This window comes from Protomyctophum parallelum (genome assembly GCF_964188405.1).
Source record: "Protomyctophum parallelum genome assembly, chromosome: 12".
In the NCBI taxonomy this organism is placed as follows: Eukaryota; Metazoa; Chordata; class Actinopteri; order Myctophiformes; family Myctophidae; genus Protomyctophum; species Protomyctophum parallelum.
Genome location: NC_139712.1, coordinates 15,941,102 through 15,960,026, shown reverse-complemented (window position 1 = coordinate 15,960,026; position 18,925 = coordinate 15,941,102). Strand labels below are relative to the sequence as shown.

At 40.4% G+C, this 18,925-nt stretch overlaps 2 protein-coding genes across 2 annotated transcripts; both read right to left on the bottom strand.

The window, feature by feature from the left end:
- Nucleotides 1-525: 525 nt before the first annotated feature.
- On the bottom strand, nt 526-5,241 carry LOC310868018 (sialic acid-binding Ig-like lectin 14). The gene is made up of 9 exons (XM_083778223.1): nt 5,207-5,241; nt 5,039-5,101; nt 4,106-4,492; nt 3,211-3,534; nt 2,737-3,006; nt 2,370-2,463; nt 1,547-1,589; nt 916-1,171; nt 526-661 (listed from the first exon to the last, which is right to left on the bottom strand). Exons 1-8 carry the CDS (start codon nt 5,226-5,228, stop codon nt 947-949), a joined length of 1,428 nt encoding a protein of 475 aa, XP_083634349.1. The 5' UTR covers nt 5,229-5,241; the 3' UTR covers nt 526-661; nt 916-946.
- Nucleotides 5,242-8,488: 3,247 nt separating this feature from the next.
- fen1 (flap structure-specific endonuclease 1) lies at nt 8,489-17,639 on the bottom strand. Its single transcript, XM_083777848.1, has 12 exons — nt 17,590-17,639; nt 17,191-17,304; nt 14,967-15,069; nt 14,368-14,470; nt 14,127-14,190; nt 13,470-13,579; nt 12,945-13,081; nt 12,119-12,185; nt 10,927-11,058; nt 10,137-10,288; nt 9,343-9,457; nt 8,489-9,019 (listed from the first exon to the last, which is right to left on the bottom strand). Exons 2-12 carry the CDS (start codon nt 17,270-17,272, stop codon nt 8,942-8,944), a joined length of 1,143 nt encoding a protein of 380 aa, XP_083633974.1. The 5' UTR covers nt 17,273-17,304; nt 17,590-17,639; the 3' UTR covers nt 8,489-8,941.
- Nucleotides 17,640-18,925: the final 1,286 nt, after the last annotated feature.

Genomic DNA, 18,925 nt, shown 5'->3' with positions numbered 1-18,925 from the left:
TAGCGATATCATCCGCTCCCGACCAGTTCATGAATCCGAAATGGAATGGTGCCCAGGCTAGCAGGGAGTGTGCATACAAAGTTGTACGGAAATGGAGAGAGATGGGGACGACAATAGACATGCAGTAAAGGCCATCGGGATCGGTTATAGGTGAAAACATGAACTGGCCTGTTATAGCGCCACCATGAGGCTGATCTGATTTGTTTTAAGTGGCATTTCTTCCTCTGCCTAGTGGGAATGTGCGTGCATAATTTCACAGAAATTGCACGCACGTGTTCATGATTTGAGGCATTTTGTTCAAAACGGACCAATCCTGCAAAATTTGGAAGGCAATCTTAGCCAATGGGGATGGAATATGGGGAAGCGGATCACATGACTATAGAGATAGTTTATACCAATTTGCGCGATGTATGGATAAAATGTGTAATGTAAAGAAATGTATTTAGCAAAAATCGGCCGCATGGTGGCGCAATAACAGGCCATTGTGGAAAGATTGGGGCAGAGGTTCGTCGTTGGCATCCAGTGTTCACAGTTTGGCATCGACCGGGCCAACGGTGCCAGAGATTAGCTGGTAACAGACGGACGGACATACGGACGGAGTGCAAAACATACTCTCCCCATGCCTTCGGCTGGTGGAGACAATAAAAAAACAAAACATAGCCTGGGCCGTGGCTCAGCGGTCCAGGCACCTTGGCTGGTAATCCAGTCTGGCAGTGTGCTGTGGGTTCGACTCCCGATCCCCTTTACTGCATGTCACCCCCATCTCTCTCTCCATTTCCTGTCAGCCTACTGTCTATCCCTCTATATAAAATAAAGGTAAAAGCCACAACAACAAAAAATAAAAGGCCTTTATCGATTGGATTGTACATTATGGAACAATAAAAAATGGAAATAGCCCTAAACCATTCCCAAAACGGGGACAGCAAGTGAAAGTAGTTAACTTCAATCAGTGCTTCTTCACTTGGGCATATAAATCATCATCTTGCTCGTTACCTGTCTCTGTGACATTGGAGCTAGTGTGCACAAGCTGTCCTGCTTTGACCTCTGCGTACTCTGTTTTCGGTTCAGGTTCCGTGACCGGCGCTGACCCGCGCCTGTAGATCTGCAGCTTGGAGAAGTCGACCTCGCCATAGTGGATATCCTCGTCCCCGACCCCAACCAGCTCGCTCTGCTGAATACATGAAGAGGAAAAGCAGTGAGTGACATTATGTGCTCAAAAATGTTAATTTACAGCCCACTGGTGGGCTGTAAGGATACTGCAAGTGGACCGCCAAATAATTGGCAAAATACTAAGATGTTAATGATAATGTAACATGAATATGTTAAAAATATATATGTATAAATGTCATGGTATTTTCTTTTTTAGCAACTACAATCCGATCTTCAGTTTACAGTCACACAGCTTTTTTAAAGCATTTCTTTTATATAAATGCTCTATGAATAAAGTTTATTATTATTCAGATTATTGTTATTTCCCATGGAAAGAATAGCCACAGGAAAGTCAGATTTGTGTCAAAAGTATATAAAACTGTATTATCTTTCTAACCTGTGTCTGTCGAGGTACAGCTGAACGTCTTCTGCGTAACCACCTGAAAGACATTAATTTGCCATTAAAAACATTTGGGGTTGTTATGCACTACTTACAATTGGAAAAGATTAAGTTTGAATTGAGAGGGAGTGAAGATAGATTCTACCAGACATGGCAACCCTTCATTGAATATTTCAATAGGTGCACGCTAACCCCTCCTACACAATAGATAGCACAATAGAAAATTGGAAAGAAAAAAAAAGGAACTGAGTGTTTTTTCTTTATTTTATGTTTTCTCATTTAAAAAAAGAATGTCTGTAATTTACAACAACATGTTGGGAAAGTTTGAGTGCAAGAGTGTCTGTCCTGTTGTCTGTTTTGTTTGTCTGTTCACACTTGTCATTGTTTAACTGTTTTTAGTTTTTTCATGTTTATCACATTTATATGTCTTTTTTATTATGTATTGTATGTGGAACATTTACATTGCCTGTTATTTTTTTCATTTTATTTAACAGAACTACTCATTATCATTGTCGATATTTTTCTGATGTTGTCATACAAAAAATGCCTAATAAAAACAGTATTAAAAAAAACATTTGGGATTAAAGAGTGGACAGAAAGAGTTGAAATGTTGTTCTGTAATCTTAAAACTTGTGTGATCAAGAGGCTCCCTATAGAACCAGCTAGGCTCCAATCTGGTCAGAGCCTCTTCTCCTGTCAGTGCCTCCCTGCAATGTTTAGCCTCAGGGTAAATTTATACAATATTTTTTACAAACCCTGGAATGGACATTGGGTATAATAAACGTACCGTCCCCCCGTATGTGGAGCCTATCATACTTACCAAATGAAGACAACCAGGCAGATGGTTAAAGTAAGCCCAGTGATCGCTCCAATAATAGCTTGAGATGATACCGGATAATCAGGCTGAGGGTTTTCTGAAAATGAGTAGCAAAGAGTCATTCTTTATAAATTGCAGAATGGGCAGACATGAAAAGACAAAATGTCCTGAGACCAGAACATGCCAAATCCGTACCTTTAACCCGTCTCCTACATTTATTAGTTTACTACTAACAATATGGCAATCTTTGTATATTTTAAACAGTATATAATGTAGCTCAGGTTAAAAGTAGGGCCCTGCTGTACATGCTGTATCCAACAACCTGAATCTCATCCACCCACCATTCCACATAGAATACTTGTGGTTTTACCTTCAATCCGCAGATGAATCTCTGATGAAGCCTGAGTTCCGAGACCATTCCGGGCCTCACAGTAATAAGCTCCACCATCGGCCGCAGAGCTCACGTTGAAGCTGTAGAATTCTCCAACAGACACATTGGTGGGTCCGTGTTGGCTGGCCTTGAACCAGATGAAACTGTGGACAGGTGGTTTGGCTGTGCTGATGCAGGTCAAGTTCACGCAGCTACCTACTGACACCAAATCAGCAGGACTGATGGAGGCTGAGGTCCACCTGGGGGCGTCTGTGGAAGAGTTGAGAGGAATTCTAGGTAAAATAAATGGCATTTTCATCTGATTCTGTGTGGGGAGATTAATGAGAGCAGATAGAAGAGATAGTCGCTATTTCCATGAGCAAATGTATCTTCCACACAACAAGAATATGATAGCGTGGTTATAGGATTAACATTATCAAGCATTTACGCGTTGAGAGAAAGAAAACATCTTACATGAAACATCAAGACGCAGCAGCGTCTTATTTGTTGTTTTGAACTTGAAGTTGTACACAGGGTAGTGAACTGAACAGCTGACATTCACGCCATCGTGCTCTGCTGCGAGTGTGAGCGTCATCTGTGATCTGACTGTAACGGTCCGATCTGCATTTTCCTCCGACTGCGTGTGCCTCTCAGCATCCCGTATTGAGGGGTTCCACTTCAGGACAGGCGGGGATGTGGGACACGGAGCGATGGCTGAACAGGTGAAGGTAGCAATGTCACCTTCCTTCACCTGGTCACCTGAGATGTTGAAGCTCGTGTTGGGGGATGGAGGAAGCTCTGTGGCAAGTTTAAAAAACACGTACAGAAATGTGTTGCACTGATTTGTAAACTTTAAAAAGGATATTTCACTTTCAAACATGTTTCGGTCATTTTAACGACTACTCAGGCTTTTGTGAGCACCCCAGACAGGCACGAAATGACCAGAAACATGTTTGAAAGTGAAATATGATTTCAAACAGACGACAGTCCTGGACTTCACTTCCTATAAAATAACAGGTAGTGAACTAGTGATACAGTTACAATAATGCACATAACACCATCAACAATCAATTATTATTTATTATGAACCTACAGTACAAATGTCCAAAAAGTGTCTGCTGAACAAACATCATGCTATGACTTATATTGCTTTTTGCTCACATATAAGTCGACGCAGAGAAACTCCACTGAAACAGTTTGGGGTTAATGAAGGAGTTCACTTCTTCTCAAATCTAAATAAATTTAAACCAGCTCTCTGGTTGCAACACTTTCTCAAATTGTGTTATCAATTGTTTTTCTTATGCATATTTTGATCTTCACTGGAGAGAGTCTGAAAACAAAGGAAAAAAAGAAGAGAAAAACCTCTTACCATCAACTGTTATCTCAACAGGATCATCAGTTGCTGTTGCTTTGTACGGGCTATTCTCCACTCTGAAGTAGTAACTCGCTGCATGGTCAGTGGTCAAATTGTAAAAGACAGTGGTGCAGTCCTTCTTGCGGAGGTCTCCAGTGATCTCCCCTTGGTAGGGATTGACCGTTTGACTACTGTTGAAGATCACAATCTCCGGACGCCCGGCGAACGCGTGATCATCCTTCATCCATACTCTGAAGGTCTCTGCTTTCTTCAACGACACTTCTTCTCTGGTGCTGAAGTTACATGGAATTTGGACACATGAGCCACTTAGAGCTCTCATCGTCTTTGGCGTTGTGATGAATAGGCTTGGCATAAGCCGTTGAGATGAGATGAGACGTATACCTGGAGGGGGGAAATTCAGTGGCAGAATAAAATATGTTAGTGATGTGTAAAATAATATGTCTTAATTTAGGCCTGAGATCATATTCTAAAAATGTCTTCTGCATCCTGATAGTTTTCTGAAAAAGCTATGTTTCTATGTCAGTGGTTCTTCGATTTTTCAAAAATAGCAGACCTACAAGCTCGTAGCACGACACTCGGTGGCGCGCTATGAGCTTGTAGATCTGCTATTTTTCAATAGCTAAAGCATAACATAATGCTAACACCACAAGGGGTTCCGGCCCAAAATTGGTTAAAAACAGGTGACATAATTTTAAAGAAAATGAAAAGCTCAGAACAAGGAGTCTGGAAATATGTACCACAATACTGCTAATAATATATATACAGATCGTATTGTTGAGATTATATTGATTATAAACACAATGCTGATGTTTCATATTACTAGGAGTGACCCCGAGGACCAGGGTTAGGAACCCCTGAAAACCGTTGAAACATTAGCATTCTGCTGCAAGGATTATGCTGAGAATGTATTTAAAATGTACAACTCACCAGACAGAAAGACGACGATTAACAAGCCTGTCAAGGCTTTCACATACAGTGCTGCCATTGAACCTGAAAATTAACACAATACTTAGTTATTTCTGTTATAGCATTTACTGAACCATGCCAGTGCTATGAGCCTGGTGTCTGGGGACCAAAGAGGATAACAGAGCTCACCTTGTAAGAGTCTATACCACATAAATAAGACTATAGTACTTACAAATTATGCAACGCTTCAAATAAAACAGGAGTGCTACATACAGATGACCAACTTCCCATTTGGCAAGTAACTCCCGTGAGAGCAGCACTGTCTGTGTGTGAATCACACTTTAGAAAATGATGCGCCAGTCGGTGTTGGAAAGTAACTAAGTACATTTACTTAAGTACTGTGCTTGAGTACAATTTTGAGGTATTTGTACTTTACTTGAGTATTTCCAATACTTTTACTTCTACTCCACATGGTACATCTCAGAGGCAAATATTGCACTTTTACCCCATTACATTTATTTGAAAACTTTATTATGTAGATCTACTTTGTAGATTTTTATTATTATTACAAAACACACATTAACCACTTCAGGCCTATACTGTACAGTTCGGCCATTTGGAAATCTACAAGCTCACAATGTGTCGCAATGCAGCGCAAGAAATACTTAATTCAATGTGAGCTTGTAGATCTGCTATTTTCAATGTGAGCTTGTAGATCTGCTATATTCAATGTGAGCTTGTAGATCTGCTATTTTCAATGTGAGCTTGTAGATCTGCTATTTTCAATGTGAGCTTGTAGATCTGCTATTTTCAAACAATTGTTATACATTTGAAAACTTGAACCAGGACATTCTGCATAACGAGTACTTTTAAGTACACGTTATGCAAAAAGAAAATAGTAAATTTTTACTCAAATATTTCTCTTTTTATTCCAGGAATTTTACTTGTAACAGAGTATTTATATATTGCAGTATTGATACTTTTTTTACTTAAGTAAAATCATTGGGTACTTTTTCGACCCCTGGTGCCAGTTTACCTTGAGGTAAATTATTAAGCTTGGCCAAATATTCCCACAATCAGGTAATTGTACACTGAATATGGAAAGCTTTTGGAACACTGTCCAAACATTCACCTTTTCCCATGAGAGGCAAATGCATACGTAGGTGCATGGAACCAGTGTGTTGAACGGATTGCTACAGGGATGTTAACTATTCCCGTTGATACTAGATCTCATCTCCAATTAATTCACAATCTCAAAACGGTGTTGAGACCTCAGAGTAGACAGGCTTTTTGCACAATAATTAGTGGGAAATCTGCTTCGGGAACAAAGCATTTAAAGGTAGGTTAATTAAGTGATATTTTTTGGTTTGTTCAGGCACAGTGGTCTCCCCGTCTCTTTAACCCATTTTGACCTGAGATCAGATTCTAAAAATGTCTTCTACATCCTGACAGTTTTCTGATGTCAGTCGTTCTTTAATATTTCAAAATTAGCAGACCTACACTCGGTGCTGCGCTATGAGCTTGTAGATCTGCTATTTTTCAATAGTTAAAGCATAACATAATGCTAACACCAAAAGGGGTTCCCGCCCAAATGTGTTTAATGAACAGAAAATACATTTTCAGCTCGGTGACAGCCAAATGTTTGTGTTCCAATTCTAATTTTATCTGCTCACTTTTGTGTCATCACTTTCAATTTCCCTCGTTTAATACGAATCCTGAGTTGTCTATCGCAATTGGATAAAATTGGTATCTCAACCGGAACATTTATTTTCTGTTTAATAAAGAGCTGGAGACTGTTACTGAACAATTAGCCTCGGAGACCACATGCATTACTGAACACTATAGCAATGAGTAGGCCTACTGTCCGTCAGAATATAGAGCTATTTAACACTTATTTAAACCAAAGAAAATCTCTTACCCTACCTTTAAAAAAACACCACACACTGCTGACAGGATTGATACTTGTTTTGTTCTTTTACCTTGGAAATAGAAATCAGCCAAGACACGAAGAATCCGGAAAAAGTTGTTTAACTCCAAGTAAAAAAGTACCTGTATATTCACAAAAAGAATAAGACTCAAGACTTTGTTTTGTGTTTCAATAAAAGAAAAGTCATTCCATTCAGAGTAAATACGTGAGGTAACAGTAATAAAGTTAGTTGGCTATTTCCCCATTATGGTAAAAAAGGGTTCCTCTAATAAACAGCGCAAATGGTCTAAGCTCTTTATAACAAGCGACAGACGCAGTTATGACAGTTCTGAGGTAGCGGGCCCCCATATAGACCAAGACTGTTATGATTTGTCCACAGACATCTAATGAAGTCTATGTACTTGATACAGCTTGTTGTCCTTACAGCATGTACATGTTTTGATACGAGATTTGTTAGATGTTGCAGTGAGGTCATCCTTATTCTTATCTTGTCACGTTTCTATCTCATATCTTCTTGTCACGCCATGTGTCCAGCACTACAGTATATGTCTCTGCTGTCGGGAAGAAACCAGCTAACTCCTAAATGTTCTTTTTTTTCCAGAAAATCAGGAAATGAAGAAAACCTTACATTTTGAAAACAAAGTAAAACTGCCTCATCAAAGTTGGTGTTGTGAATTTATACATTGTCAATGACTTGCATGAGAGGGGGAGAGGTGGTGGAGTTGGCTGCTTTAGCGTAAATGGTGTTCAATAGGAACAAATGGAAAAAAGAAACAAATGGAGTTAGTTGGTTGCCTCCCGACAGCAACGAGTATTCCCTGTCTGTGTAATAAACTTTGTGAACTTGTCACGTGATACCGTCTGTGTCACCTTGTTCTCTCGGGCCCGCCGCTTTATCAAAGGAATACTTCAGCTGAATCGTCACACACCAGTGGTGTGACACGATTGGGGGCCACCACCCAGCCTGTTACGTAGGTCCAGACTTCCGACCGAGGGTCTTCTAGATCACAACAAAGATGAGATGATGACATGAATGGTGCCAGTTTATAGGATGACAGGATTATGTCCCCCGATGACAATGATTGACATACATATTATCTCTTGACCAGCAGTCGTCAAGTCGGTGTTATCGTTGTCAGAGATGCCCCAGTCTGAGCCGTTATTCCCCTTATCAATGACCTTGGATGCAGGACATTCAGATCAAAACACATGCAGTGCCTGACTTCCATCTTCTAGAGGAACGGACGACATTTGACAGTAGAATCACTTGAACAGTACACATGATTTAGGCCCATGTAAATTGTTACACATACAATTACTGATCGATAAAGCAGACCAAACATATCCATCAAGGTATAATGTACCACTTTGCCACACATTGTTCCCATAACTTGCTTGTAAACAAATTTGCTTGCTATGGTAGGTTTACACAAAGAATTCATGTGAGACTTATGACTAATATTTGAATGGGATTTAAAACGCAAAACAGTTTGAAACCAGCAGTTTCCCTCCATTACACTACAGTCTAATAGGACAGAAATCTAAAAGGTTATATTTATGGTCCATGTATAAGGTTAGTTGCTGTGTATGTATAGTTAAGAGGCTTTTGTTTAATATTAGCCTCGGAAACCACAATATAGAAGGCAACCAATAGCAATTAATTCATTGAATTGAGGACATATGCAGGGACCAGTTAAAAACGAGCATACACTTTTGACAACTTTTATTCCTTAGCAGGAAATGGAGACAAACATTTTACATAAAACATTTGGTTAATTCATTCAATTGAATTAATAAAACAGAGGTCTTGCTGTTTTTTACACAGGATACAAAACAAAGACGAGACGTCCGGGCCCCTTGTCTAAGACAAATTTCTTCCTCGGGAGACAAATAATAAAGAACCTTGGCTTGAACCTTGAAGTCATTTAAACGAGAACACTGAGGAGACAAACTGAGCCGAGTCTTGTCTGTAATATCCTTCTAGACTTTCTATTCCCTCATTTGCCCTTCTTGAATTTTCCTGGTGTGGCTCCAGTCTTTTGCTTTTTCTTTGCAGATCCCTTTGTCTCAGGTTCCTAGATGACAGCAGTAACAGAAGGAATTAATTCAACAGGCAGCACAACATCATCAACATTTTAAACACTGGCTTATTCCGACACCTACATGTAGATGTCCACCTACATTATACAGTGGAGGAATGTCTTGCATATATATATATTATTATTTTTTGCATTTGAAAACAGTGCTGCATTTTCACAATATCAATTGCAATGTTTTTGTTGCGACTTTCTTTGTCCTTTGTTCCAGGTTATCTGCAAGTGCAGTGGTCTCAAAAACAAAAGAAAACTGACAGAAAAAGACTAATGAAGTAAATGAACCAGTATTTGTTTATTGGTACCTTGCGTTTGGAGGACAGTGATCCAGTGACAGTGAAGAATGAGTCCAGACGACCCTGTGTGCTGCCCTGCCTGCTTTTCAACATCTTCTTAATGCCGTTACGAATCCTGTCCTCACTACACACACACACACACAAAACAAAAACACTTGAAAACCACACTTTCCTCAGAGTATTAAATTACCACAGAAAATTCTCTTTTCAGTCAATTTAAAAAATGTCCCGTAGAACAGGGGTTCTCGACGTTTTTGCCTGGGGACACCCATAAATGCTTTGGCCATGTCTCATTAAAGCAAAATGTTCACCATTAGAATAATTTTATTGTGGAGAGACCTCCTGCTTCAATAGACATACAAGTTGGGGCATACATCCATTAGGAGGCATGGCTTGCACAAGTTTCACCCTATGGCACTGGCAGCCATATTGACCAATAAATGGCAGCAGCCAATGTGGTCTCTAAGTGTATTTATGTGTGACCTGGTACACATCTGTGTCACCGTAGCTTTTAACCACTTCAACCATTATTTTAAACTTTAGCTATTGGAAAATGTGGCGCAAATACTTGAATATATATTCTTTCACAGCGAACCTTTTCAACTCATATCTTTGCGGTGCCTGGAACAACATATTTTTAGGTCGGCGGCCAATTAGACATATTTTTTTGGAGGCCTAAACATGAAAAATTTTAAGCACCACTGAAATAGCAACATAGGTTTTTTTCAGAAAACTGTCAGGATCTAGAAGACATTTTGTAGAATCTGGTCTCGGGTCTTTAATGGGTTAGGGCCAGTTAGTACCTGAATTGTTTCTCTTCACACATGAACTGCACCAGTTTGTCCTCGTCAGGCTCGTTCCACTTGAGCTCCAACGTGGTGCAGTCCACCACGTCAGGCTTCAAGAACAGCTCCCTGGCCTCCTTGTAGAGCCAGTCCTCTGGGGCAGGGTGCTTCTGCATGGGGGACACAGACAGACACAACTCTGAGAGTGTACACATGGTTCCATTTGTATACGCTCAAAAGTTACAGGCCTGTAACTTTGGAGTCCCCTCAAGGGAACCCTGAGGGTCCTTGGACACCACTTTAAGAACCACTGGGTTATTTGTCAGGTGGGCTACAGAAGGTTGCTGATGAGTGATGACATGCCAACATGGAGACAATCAGACCCACAACACTGCAGCGTTGTTTTGGGTTTACAATATACATATTCCACTAAAATGTGAAAAAGCACCAGCAGCCGATAGTCATGATTTATGACCTTATCTGCTTGACTCGGTGGTGAAACACTCATCTACATAAGCATATTGTTATCCATGATACGATGACCAACTACTTTATCTAAGAGACTGAACGTCTGAACAATGATATGAGATGCATGCTCCGTTTCCTGTTGACTGTTATATATATATATATTTCTCTGTGTGTCTAATAAACCAGAATGTTACGTGCAACACGGCCTGGTGTTGACAAAATAAGTTCTCCGAGCACGCGACTCAGCTGATCCTCACCCAGCAACCATTCGGTTTAGAATGGAGACTCGTGAGGGACTACTCAGTCAAACTAAATCACAACAGATATAAACGGAACTGACCTTGGGGTCGATGTTGTCCAGGATCTCCTCAATGGAGCCATGCTGTTTGATCAGGTCTATGGCTCTTTTGGGTCCAATGCCCTTGATGGTCCCACAGTAGTCACACCCCAGCAGAATACACAGGTCTATGAACTGAATAAGAAGAATTGGGATTAAGATGAAAACTGTAATGATCCTACTAATGAGGAAGTTGATGTGTGTAACCCTAGCTATTAGCAAGTAACAGGATAGATATATATATATATAGAAAAACACGAGAACAGAATTTAGCATCAAGCCATTTGTATACACATACTTCAAACTTAAAATGTCAGTTGAATCTAGAATGATGAAAGGATGTAGTTGGTTTAGCAATAAAAAAAAAAAAAAGAATCTGCCTTTATAGTATCAGGTGAAGATAGACCGGAAAGAGGGAGAGAGAAAAGGGGAGACATGCAGCAAAGGTCGTCATGAACGGGACTCGAACACACGACACGCTGTCAGGCCAAAGCCTATATGTGGCATGTGCCTGCCCTGGACCACTTGGCCAGCGGGCGCCCTGGTTTAGCAATAGAGCGTATGCATGTGACATCATCATACCCGGAGGTTATGCAGGAACGCCTACTGTGTGGCAAAAAACTACTTTTCTGGCCTTGACAACCCATACATCCAAGCAGAAAGGTCCTATCTGATTGCATTAAACAACGTTATACGACATTAAACTCACATTGCCAAGTCACTTTGCCACTCGATTTCCCATTCACTTTATGCATGCGCATACCCTCTATACAAAATACCTATTTTAATTTATTAAATGGCATAATGCTACAATCTGTGAGTTAATGTCTGCTGTCTCCCTCTCCTGACGGAGAGAGGTTATTGCGACAATGTCCAAAATAATGGTGCTCAATCTAGTGTGGCCTCTGCTTCACAAAAAGGAGTCAAATCCACACAAGAAGCATTTTTGTTTGTACCTCGAATACACTCACACCACTTCCACTATTCCCATCATGTGCTAAAGTGTGACGTCACTGTAGCTAAAATAATTGGTTAAACTAATGTGTTATTTAAAGAAGAAGAAGTAGACTGTAGCTTTAACTGATTATGGTTACCAACTAAAGGAAAATATGCTGTGTGTAGTGTGTGTGTGTGTCTGTGTAATAAAATAAATTAAACAATTTATTTGGCCATCCAAGCTGGAGAAAAACATTACCTGTTCGTTGGTTAGACCAATTTCTTGTAGAAGTCGAGAAAACTGGAATTCCTGGATAGGTAGCTTCCTGAAATAGAGAGACACTTTATTGTAAATATTGTTATACTATTAATAGAAAAGTGGCTAAGGAAACAAAACAAAAAATACTGTATTAGTATGTCTGTCATTTGTCAAACAAATGTTCAAGCTGCTGAACTAGAAAATAAAATCAGGACCTATAAGAATCTGGAACCAAATTTATACCCCATAACCCAACCACTGTAAAGGCCCAAACATTATTCTCTAGTTCATTGACTCAGCTCTTGGTAGACTCACCAACACTACAGACAAGTTCATCGATCAAATATTTTTAAGTCGTATTTTTGGGGGGCTGCAATAGGTTTGTTGGTAATATCACATTGGAGTAAAACATTTTTTTTTTTATGTTTGATTTATGATGGGGTAAGAACGTTTCAAATATTTTCTACAAATCTATCACTTGAATAATGTATGTGGGGGGATGACCTGATAGCAGAGTGGTTAGGGCACAACAGTACCTTTTTGGCTGGGGATCCCCGGAAATGCTTTGGCCATGTCCAGCCATTCAGTTGCAAAAAATAAAATAATAATAATCTGGGGACCCCCAAAATAATTTGGCAACCCCCCAGGTTTAGAACCCCCTGTTTCCCTCAACTGTGATAATCAAATAAAGGCTCAAAAAAGCCCCCCAAAATTCACTAGAAAGTAGAATGTATGTGGAAATAACCCTAAATGAATCAGTTCAAAACGAATCCGGGTTGAGCCTTCTTTACACTAGCAGCGGAACACACAGATTTAGTGACAGTACTTTGCTTCGCTGGCGGTGAGGTGTCTCAGCAGGACGCCTGTACCAAACGTCAGCCCATCCATATCTTCTGTTGCCGTAGCAAAGACCTTCCCCGCTTTGACCAGGGCAGCACAACTGGCCTCGGCCTCACAGGGAGCCTGGAAAACCACAATTATAAATGGTTTGAAAATATTATCCTGTGACCTCACCGACCTGGTTAAATGCTTTTATTTGATTGGACAGTAAAAAATAAATGCTCACTGAATTTTCGCTTTCTGCTATTGACTAGCTAGCTTTCATTTAGGATTTTATACAGAAATGAATACAATTTCTCATTCCCGTTACTAGATCTACTGGCAGCCAAGCTTGCTATATAATGCAGACATAATGCAATACAATACACAGATTACACACACATACACACATAGTGTATACATCATATATATCAAGTTTATATATTATGGTAAAGTGACTACATTGTCATAGGGCATCCTAAAACTGCAATACATGTTTCTCAATAGAAAGGTACTAGTACAGTGAGCTCACCTCGACGTAGGGGACGCCCATCAGGGTCAAGAGCTTCTTGCACTCGTCATTGTGTTGCCTGGTGACTTTAACCAGTCGCTTGGAGAACTTGTCAATGTTCTCTTGCTCCCCTGCAGGACATGAGGGAAAAAAAAGATTTACCACTTAAAACTCTCTATAGTACTTAGTAAAGTGGACAAGAGTCGCATTTGTACTTGGTGTGCTCTTCTGTGCTTTGCCTAATATTGCAGCTCTACAACCTCATTCACAACGCGTTGTGAGATTGTTGATCTTCAAATTGTTACGGCAAGCATGATTTAATGGTTGCTTAGTGGATACATCTAATCTACCGGTATTCTTCTATGCATGACCTTTGACGGACGCAATCAAAATCAAATGTCTCAATACAAGAGCAGGGAGACAAAATACAACCACCTCAATTGTATACCTGTATGTATATTGTATTGTGTATATTCTACCATACAAATTGGAAAGAATTACATTTTATTCGTAAAAGAAAAGTTACATAGTGCTGCTTATTTTTACACTTGCACATTGAAGTGTACCTTTGATTAAGCATTTCTATTTCTTTTCTTTTTTTTAAGATATTCATGAGACTTTTTTTCAGAGGAGAACCACTAACTTCTCAGAGAAACGCAGTTGAAATGTTTGCAGTACCTGCTTCTTGTGCCTCAGCAAGCATCTTCTCAGCCTCGGCCCTCCTCTCCACTCTCTTCTCCAACTGTACCGAGATGGAAACGGAGAGAAATCCAGAAATTCACACAGGGAAAGACAGCATATGGAAACAGGACAAAACATTAAAAACATCCTCGATGGATACTAGTCATTTAACGATAAAAACAAGCGACAAAGTCTTTGTGAACCTAATGAAGTTCATATAAAACATTATTGCACTCACCTCACCAGACTTGAGCTGTGGAGGCTTGCCATCAAACACGTACACAGGTTTGATTCCATACTCTAGCATGCGTATTGTTCGGTAGAACATTCCCATCAAGTGGCTGAAAGTCAACATTTAATATGTACTCATTAGGACTGCAACTAGATTATTTTCTTAGCAATTATTCTACCGATTACTTTTTTAATTACCGTAACTGAATAATCAAGAAGTGTCTGTGTTAATGCGGCTCATGACTATGGGAGAAAACGTAAACAGTCATAAAAACCTAAAAAAATTTAGTCATTCATGAAATAATTATTTAATTAATGTACTATTATAGCCAAAGCTGTATTAATGGCGGTGTGATAAAGTTCAAACATCCGTCATGTTCACGGATCGTTAATCCATTTCGGGCGGGAACCCCGATAGCATTATGTTATGCTTTAGCTATTGAAAAATAGCAGATCTACAAGCTCATAGCGCTACGAGCTTGTAGGTCCGCTATTTTTGAAAAATCAAAGAACGACTGACATAGAATCATGGCTTTTTCAGAAAAATGTCATTTTCAAACAGACATTTTTAGAATCTGATCTCAGGTCAAAATGGGTTAATTATACCTGGTTGTCTCTCCGTCCTCGTTTTGCAGTACGTTGCCATCCTGTCGGACAGCGATCAGGAACTGGTAGATGCACATGGAGGCATCAATGGCGATCTTCCTCCCTGTCGGGGGAACACGACACAATATCGCAAGGTCATCCAACACAGATAACTGCCATGTCAGCTGCCAGGGCCGTATTAATTTCCTCTAAAACATCTAAATACGGTTGCAGCGTCAGCCTTCTTCGTACCAGAGAGAGCTATTAAACATGATGCTGTGTTGGGAAATAACAGCAGCAGCGCTTCTCTGTGACTTTAACCTTGGGTCAAGGTTGTGGGACTGGTGCTCACCTCTCTTGGATCCAGTGGAAGACAGTAACTAGGTGTCGATTGATTGATTGATTGAATACTTTATTGGCAGAAATGTAATCAGTACAGGGTACAGTCCAGGGGGTCAGTCAGACAGATATTTTGTGAAGCCACTAAGGAAATCGTAGTTCATATAATGGCCTGTTGTGGCGCTGTCATTGGACCCAGAAAAACCCATAGCCCCATAGAAGTCCATGTATTTGGCCCCAACTTCACCTAGACTGTATTACCTTAATAAACATGGTCATGAATACTTTCTGCTTCCAGTCACTAGTTTAAAGTCTCATTTATATTGTCATAATATTCTTTTTGGAAAATTATGGTCCCATTAATTAAAAAAATGACCATAAAGTCGCGTATGTTCTGAGGGGCGTGGCTACCGTTACAGTCTATGATCGGGATTCCCCTCCCACTCGAGTCAAAATAAAAACCAACGGAGAAGAAGGGGGGAAGTCTCGCCTCGTTGTCTGGGCCAGCCAATGGCCAGCTGGGCCAAAACGGAGCCAGCCAATGGCCAGCTGGGCCAAAACGGATCTAGAAAGATGGCGACTTACAGTGCAGGAATAACAGGCTTCATTTTACGTCCATGTTAGACCCGGGGAACGCTTTGTCCATATTTTTTACAGTCTATGGTACAGTCAAACACACGTCCAGAGGGATCATCGAAAAACGTCCTTGCGGTCTTGTTTCCGTTCAGGTCCTGGGTAATCAATTCATAATCATGAATGTAATTTTGTGCTTTTTTTTTATTTTCTTCTTTTTTGGGCGAAGCACATGACTTTCACTCAGCTACATTTTAAATAGAAATGCTGCATTTCCAAGAAGACTCTTACGAACCAAACTTACAAAAATAGATGAATGAACTTAAGCCCTATTTCAAATAGAGAAAATAGCCTTCAAGTTGACAACGCACTGAACGCAGTGCCGTGCAACGTATTGTGAGCTTGTAGATCTCAGGGCTTAAAGCCAAAACAAATCCCAAGACTGAAAAAGATTTTTTGCACATCTGCACTGATCTCATTAAATGACCCCTATGAAATCCTCAGGACTGAAATCCGTCCCCAGGACTGAGAACTTTAAGCCCTGAGATCTGCCATTTTCATTTTCTATGCAATTTTAGTTTTAATAGTAGGATTCATTTATTTTGTAAAGCACTGTCTGACAGTTGAATGGCAGGGAAATTACTGCACAAATAGTTTATTATAATAATTATGACGACGACGATAACGATGACGATGAGTAGTATTATTAGGGAGGCATACTATCATCCGACAGAGCATTGCTCCGAAGGAGTAATGCTCCGAGGTGCGCTGCGGGTCGGGAGAGGGTTGCGGTTAGGTTTAGGTGTCTGCCCCGGGGGAGGTTAGGGTTAGGGTGAGGGAGGAGGTAGGTTGTCGTTCGGACCAATGCTCCGTCGGATGAAAGTACTGCACTCGTATTATTATCCTGTTCATTGATTGTACTACAACTATGTATTGACTGTTCAGTCCATGTTGGAGAGATCTTCCACACCGTTTCACACATTATATGAATTGAGTCAGTAGAGCACCTGAATGCTAAATTACTTAGTTTGAGCTTTAATTATAGGAAAGCCTTTAATGTTGCAGGGATCATACAATAATGCAAAAATATGTGATTAGTATATTACTGTATGTAGTGAGTTCTCAAACTATTTCACGTCAAGAACCCCTAAATTAAGATGTAACTGTGCCAGAGACCTCCCTGCCAGATCAGCCATTTTCAAGTAGCTGATAGATTGAATAAAGTGTTTTTGATGCTATATGTTGTTATTTATTTACTGGGTATACCCTGGAACTCACTCTGTGCATTACATAATGATGATATTTAGAGTGGTGGTGTTCATTGTTAACGAACCAAAGTAGCTCTTAATCTCATTCTCCCTGATGGCACCAGGCGCTTGGTCAGCGATCAGCTTGGCGAGGCCATGAATTCCCATGATGAAGATGTGAAGGGAAACACGTCAAATATCTGAAAAAAAAACAATGCAAGTCCAGTCAGTCTGAATCCACCGTTCTGACAAACGAACTTCTCGTACGGAGTACAACACAGCAACGCTGTACATAGCAAACTTTACAGCATCCAAACAAGGCAAAATCATTGTCATTTATTGTAGAGGCAAAAGACAAATAATACTAAATACAACGTGTTGATTTTGGACTTTTGGGTATAAAGTCAACACTATACTGCTGCTGCAGCTGATAAGGCTCTGGCTTAGTGAAACTCATAAATAGAGGTTTAATTTAATTGACTCACCAAAGTGTGTATGTTCTGAAGAAAGAGCGTACTAGTGCGGCGCGGGGAAAAGGCAACAGGAAATGCGTGTGTGTTTCGCGGGAAAACAAAAAAGGAAGGCATGGTCAATCGGCGGTTCGAGCCGAGGGCAGCGCCACCAGTGGAAAGTACATTCTTGTACTGTACAGTGACAGTCTGTACTGTACTTACGTTAATATTGAGGTATTTGTATTTACTTGAGTATTTCCAATTTCCAGTACTTTTACTTCTACTCCACTACATCTCAGAGGCAAATAGTGTACTTTTGCTCCACTTCAATTATTTGAAAATAGCCTATCTGCAAGCTTGCAGCTCACAATTCGTCGCTCATCCATCCAGCATCCACGACACCGGTAACGATTAGTGAGGCCTGGCTCCCAAATGGAGAGATCCGATTGGTCGATGACGTCAGAAAAGAGAAAAGTCAACAGTCAAGCAAAGGAAGTTCCGGGTAAAGATTTTTTACCGATTACTTTCGTCGTACGACTGCGTCGCGCGCCGAAAATAGCAGACCTACAAGCCCACAAGGCGACGGGTCGCCCACGGTGCCCACGGCGTAGTGAGCTTGTAGATCTGATGTTTATGTAGCTAGACAGTTGACTCCGTCGGTACGGCGAAGTACAAACGGCAACGTCGCAAAACAATTAATAAAAGTCGCTCTTTTACGTGAGGCATATTTTAATACAATTGCGATTAAATTAACTTTAAGTTACGCTTGTTAATTATTATGTAAATAAAGTAATTATGATTATAATAATGCTATAAAAAGGTTTTATTTTAGTTATAACCCCGCCCACCCGGAACAGACCGTCAGTGGGCAGTATTATTTTTATTTGTTAAGAGGTGACGTGGTGGACGGAGTCGTTCTTCAACACCGTCTCATGTGTCGATAAAAGTACTCGGTGTTCCGGGTAAAGCTGTGCATAATCGATGTATTAATACTTGACCAAGATGCTCATCGGTATTTAGGTTTCGAGGCTCCCGTCGGCGCAGCATACATAGATAATACACGTCCATCCATAAGGAGGAGGAGGAGGAGGGAGGTGGAGGAGAGTAGATGATCTTTGGAGGCCTGGGAGGAATCTGAAGAATCCCGACAATCAGGCAGGTTTCCTTCCTCCTTTTCAGATCTTAAACGTCTTTAGCATCGCCTTGGCTTTATTTTATTCATCATTGTTGTTGTATAATAATGACACAGAAGATGCAAACAGTCTGTGTTGAACTGTCGCTTGATTGTTTTTGGCCGCCTGGTCATATCTCAGGATGCAATTTTATGAAGACTAGATGGAGATCAGTGGGTTGTTTTTTAATTTAACAT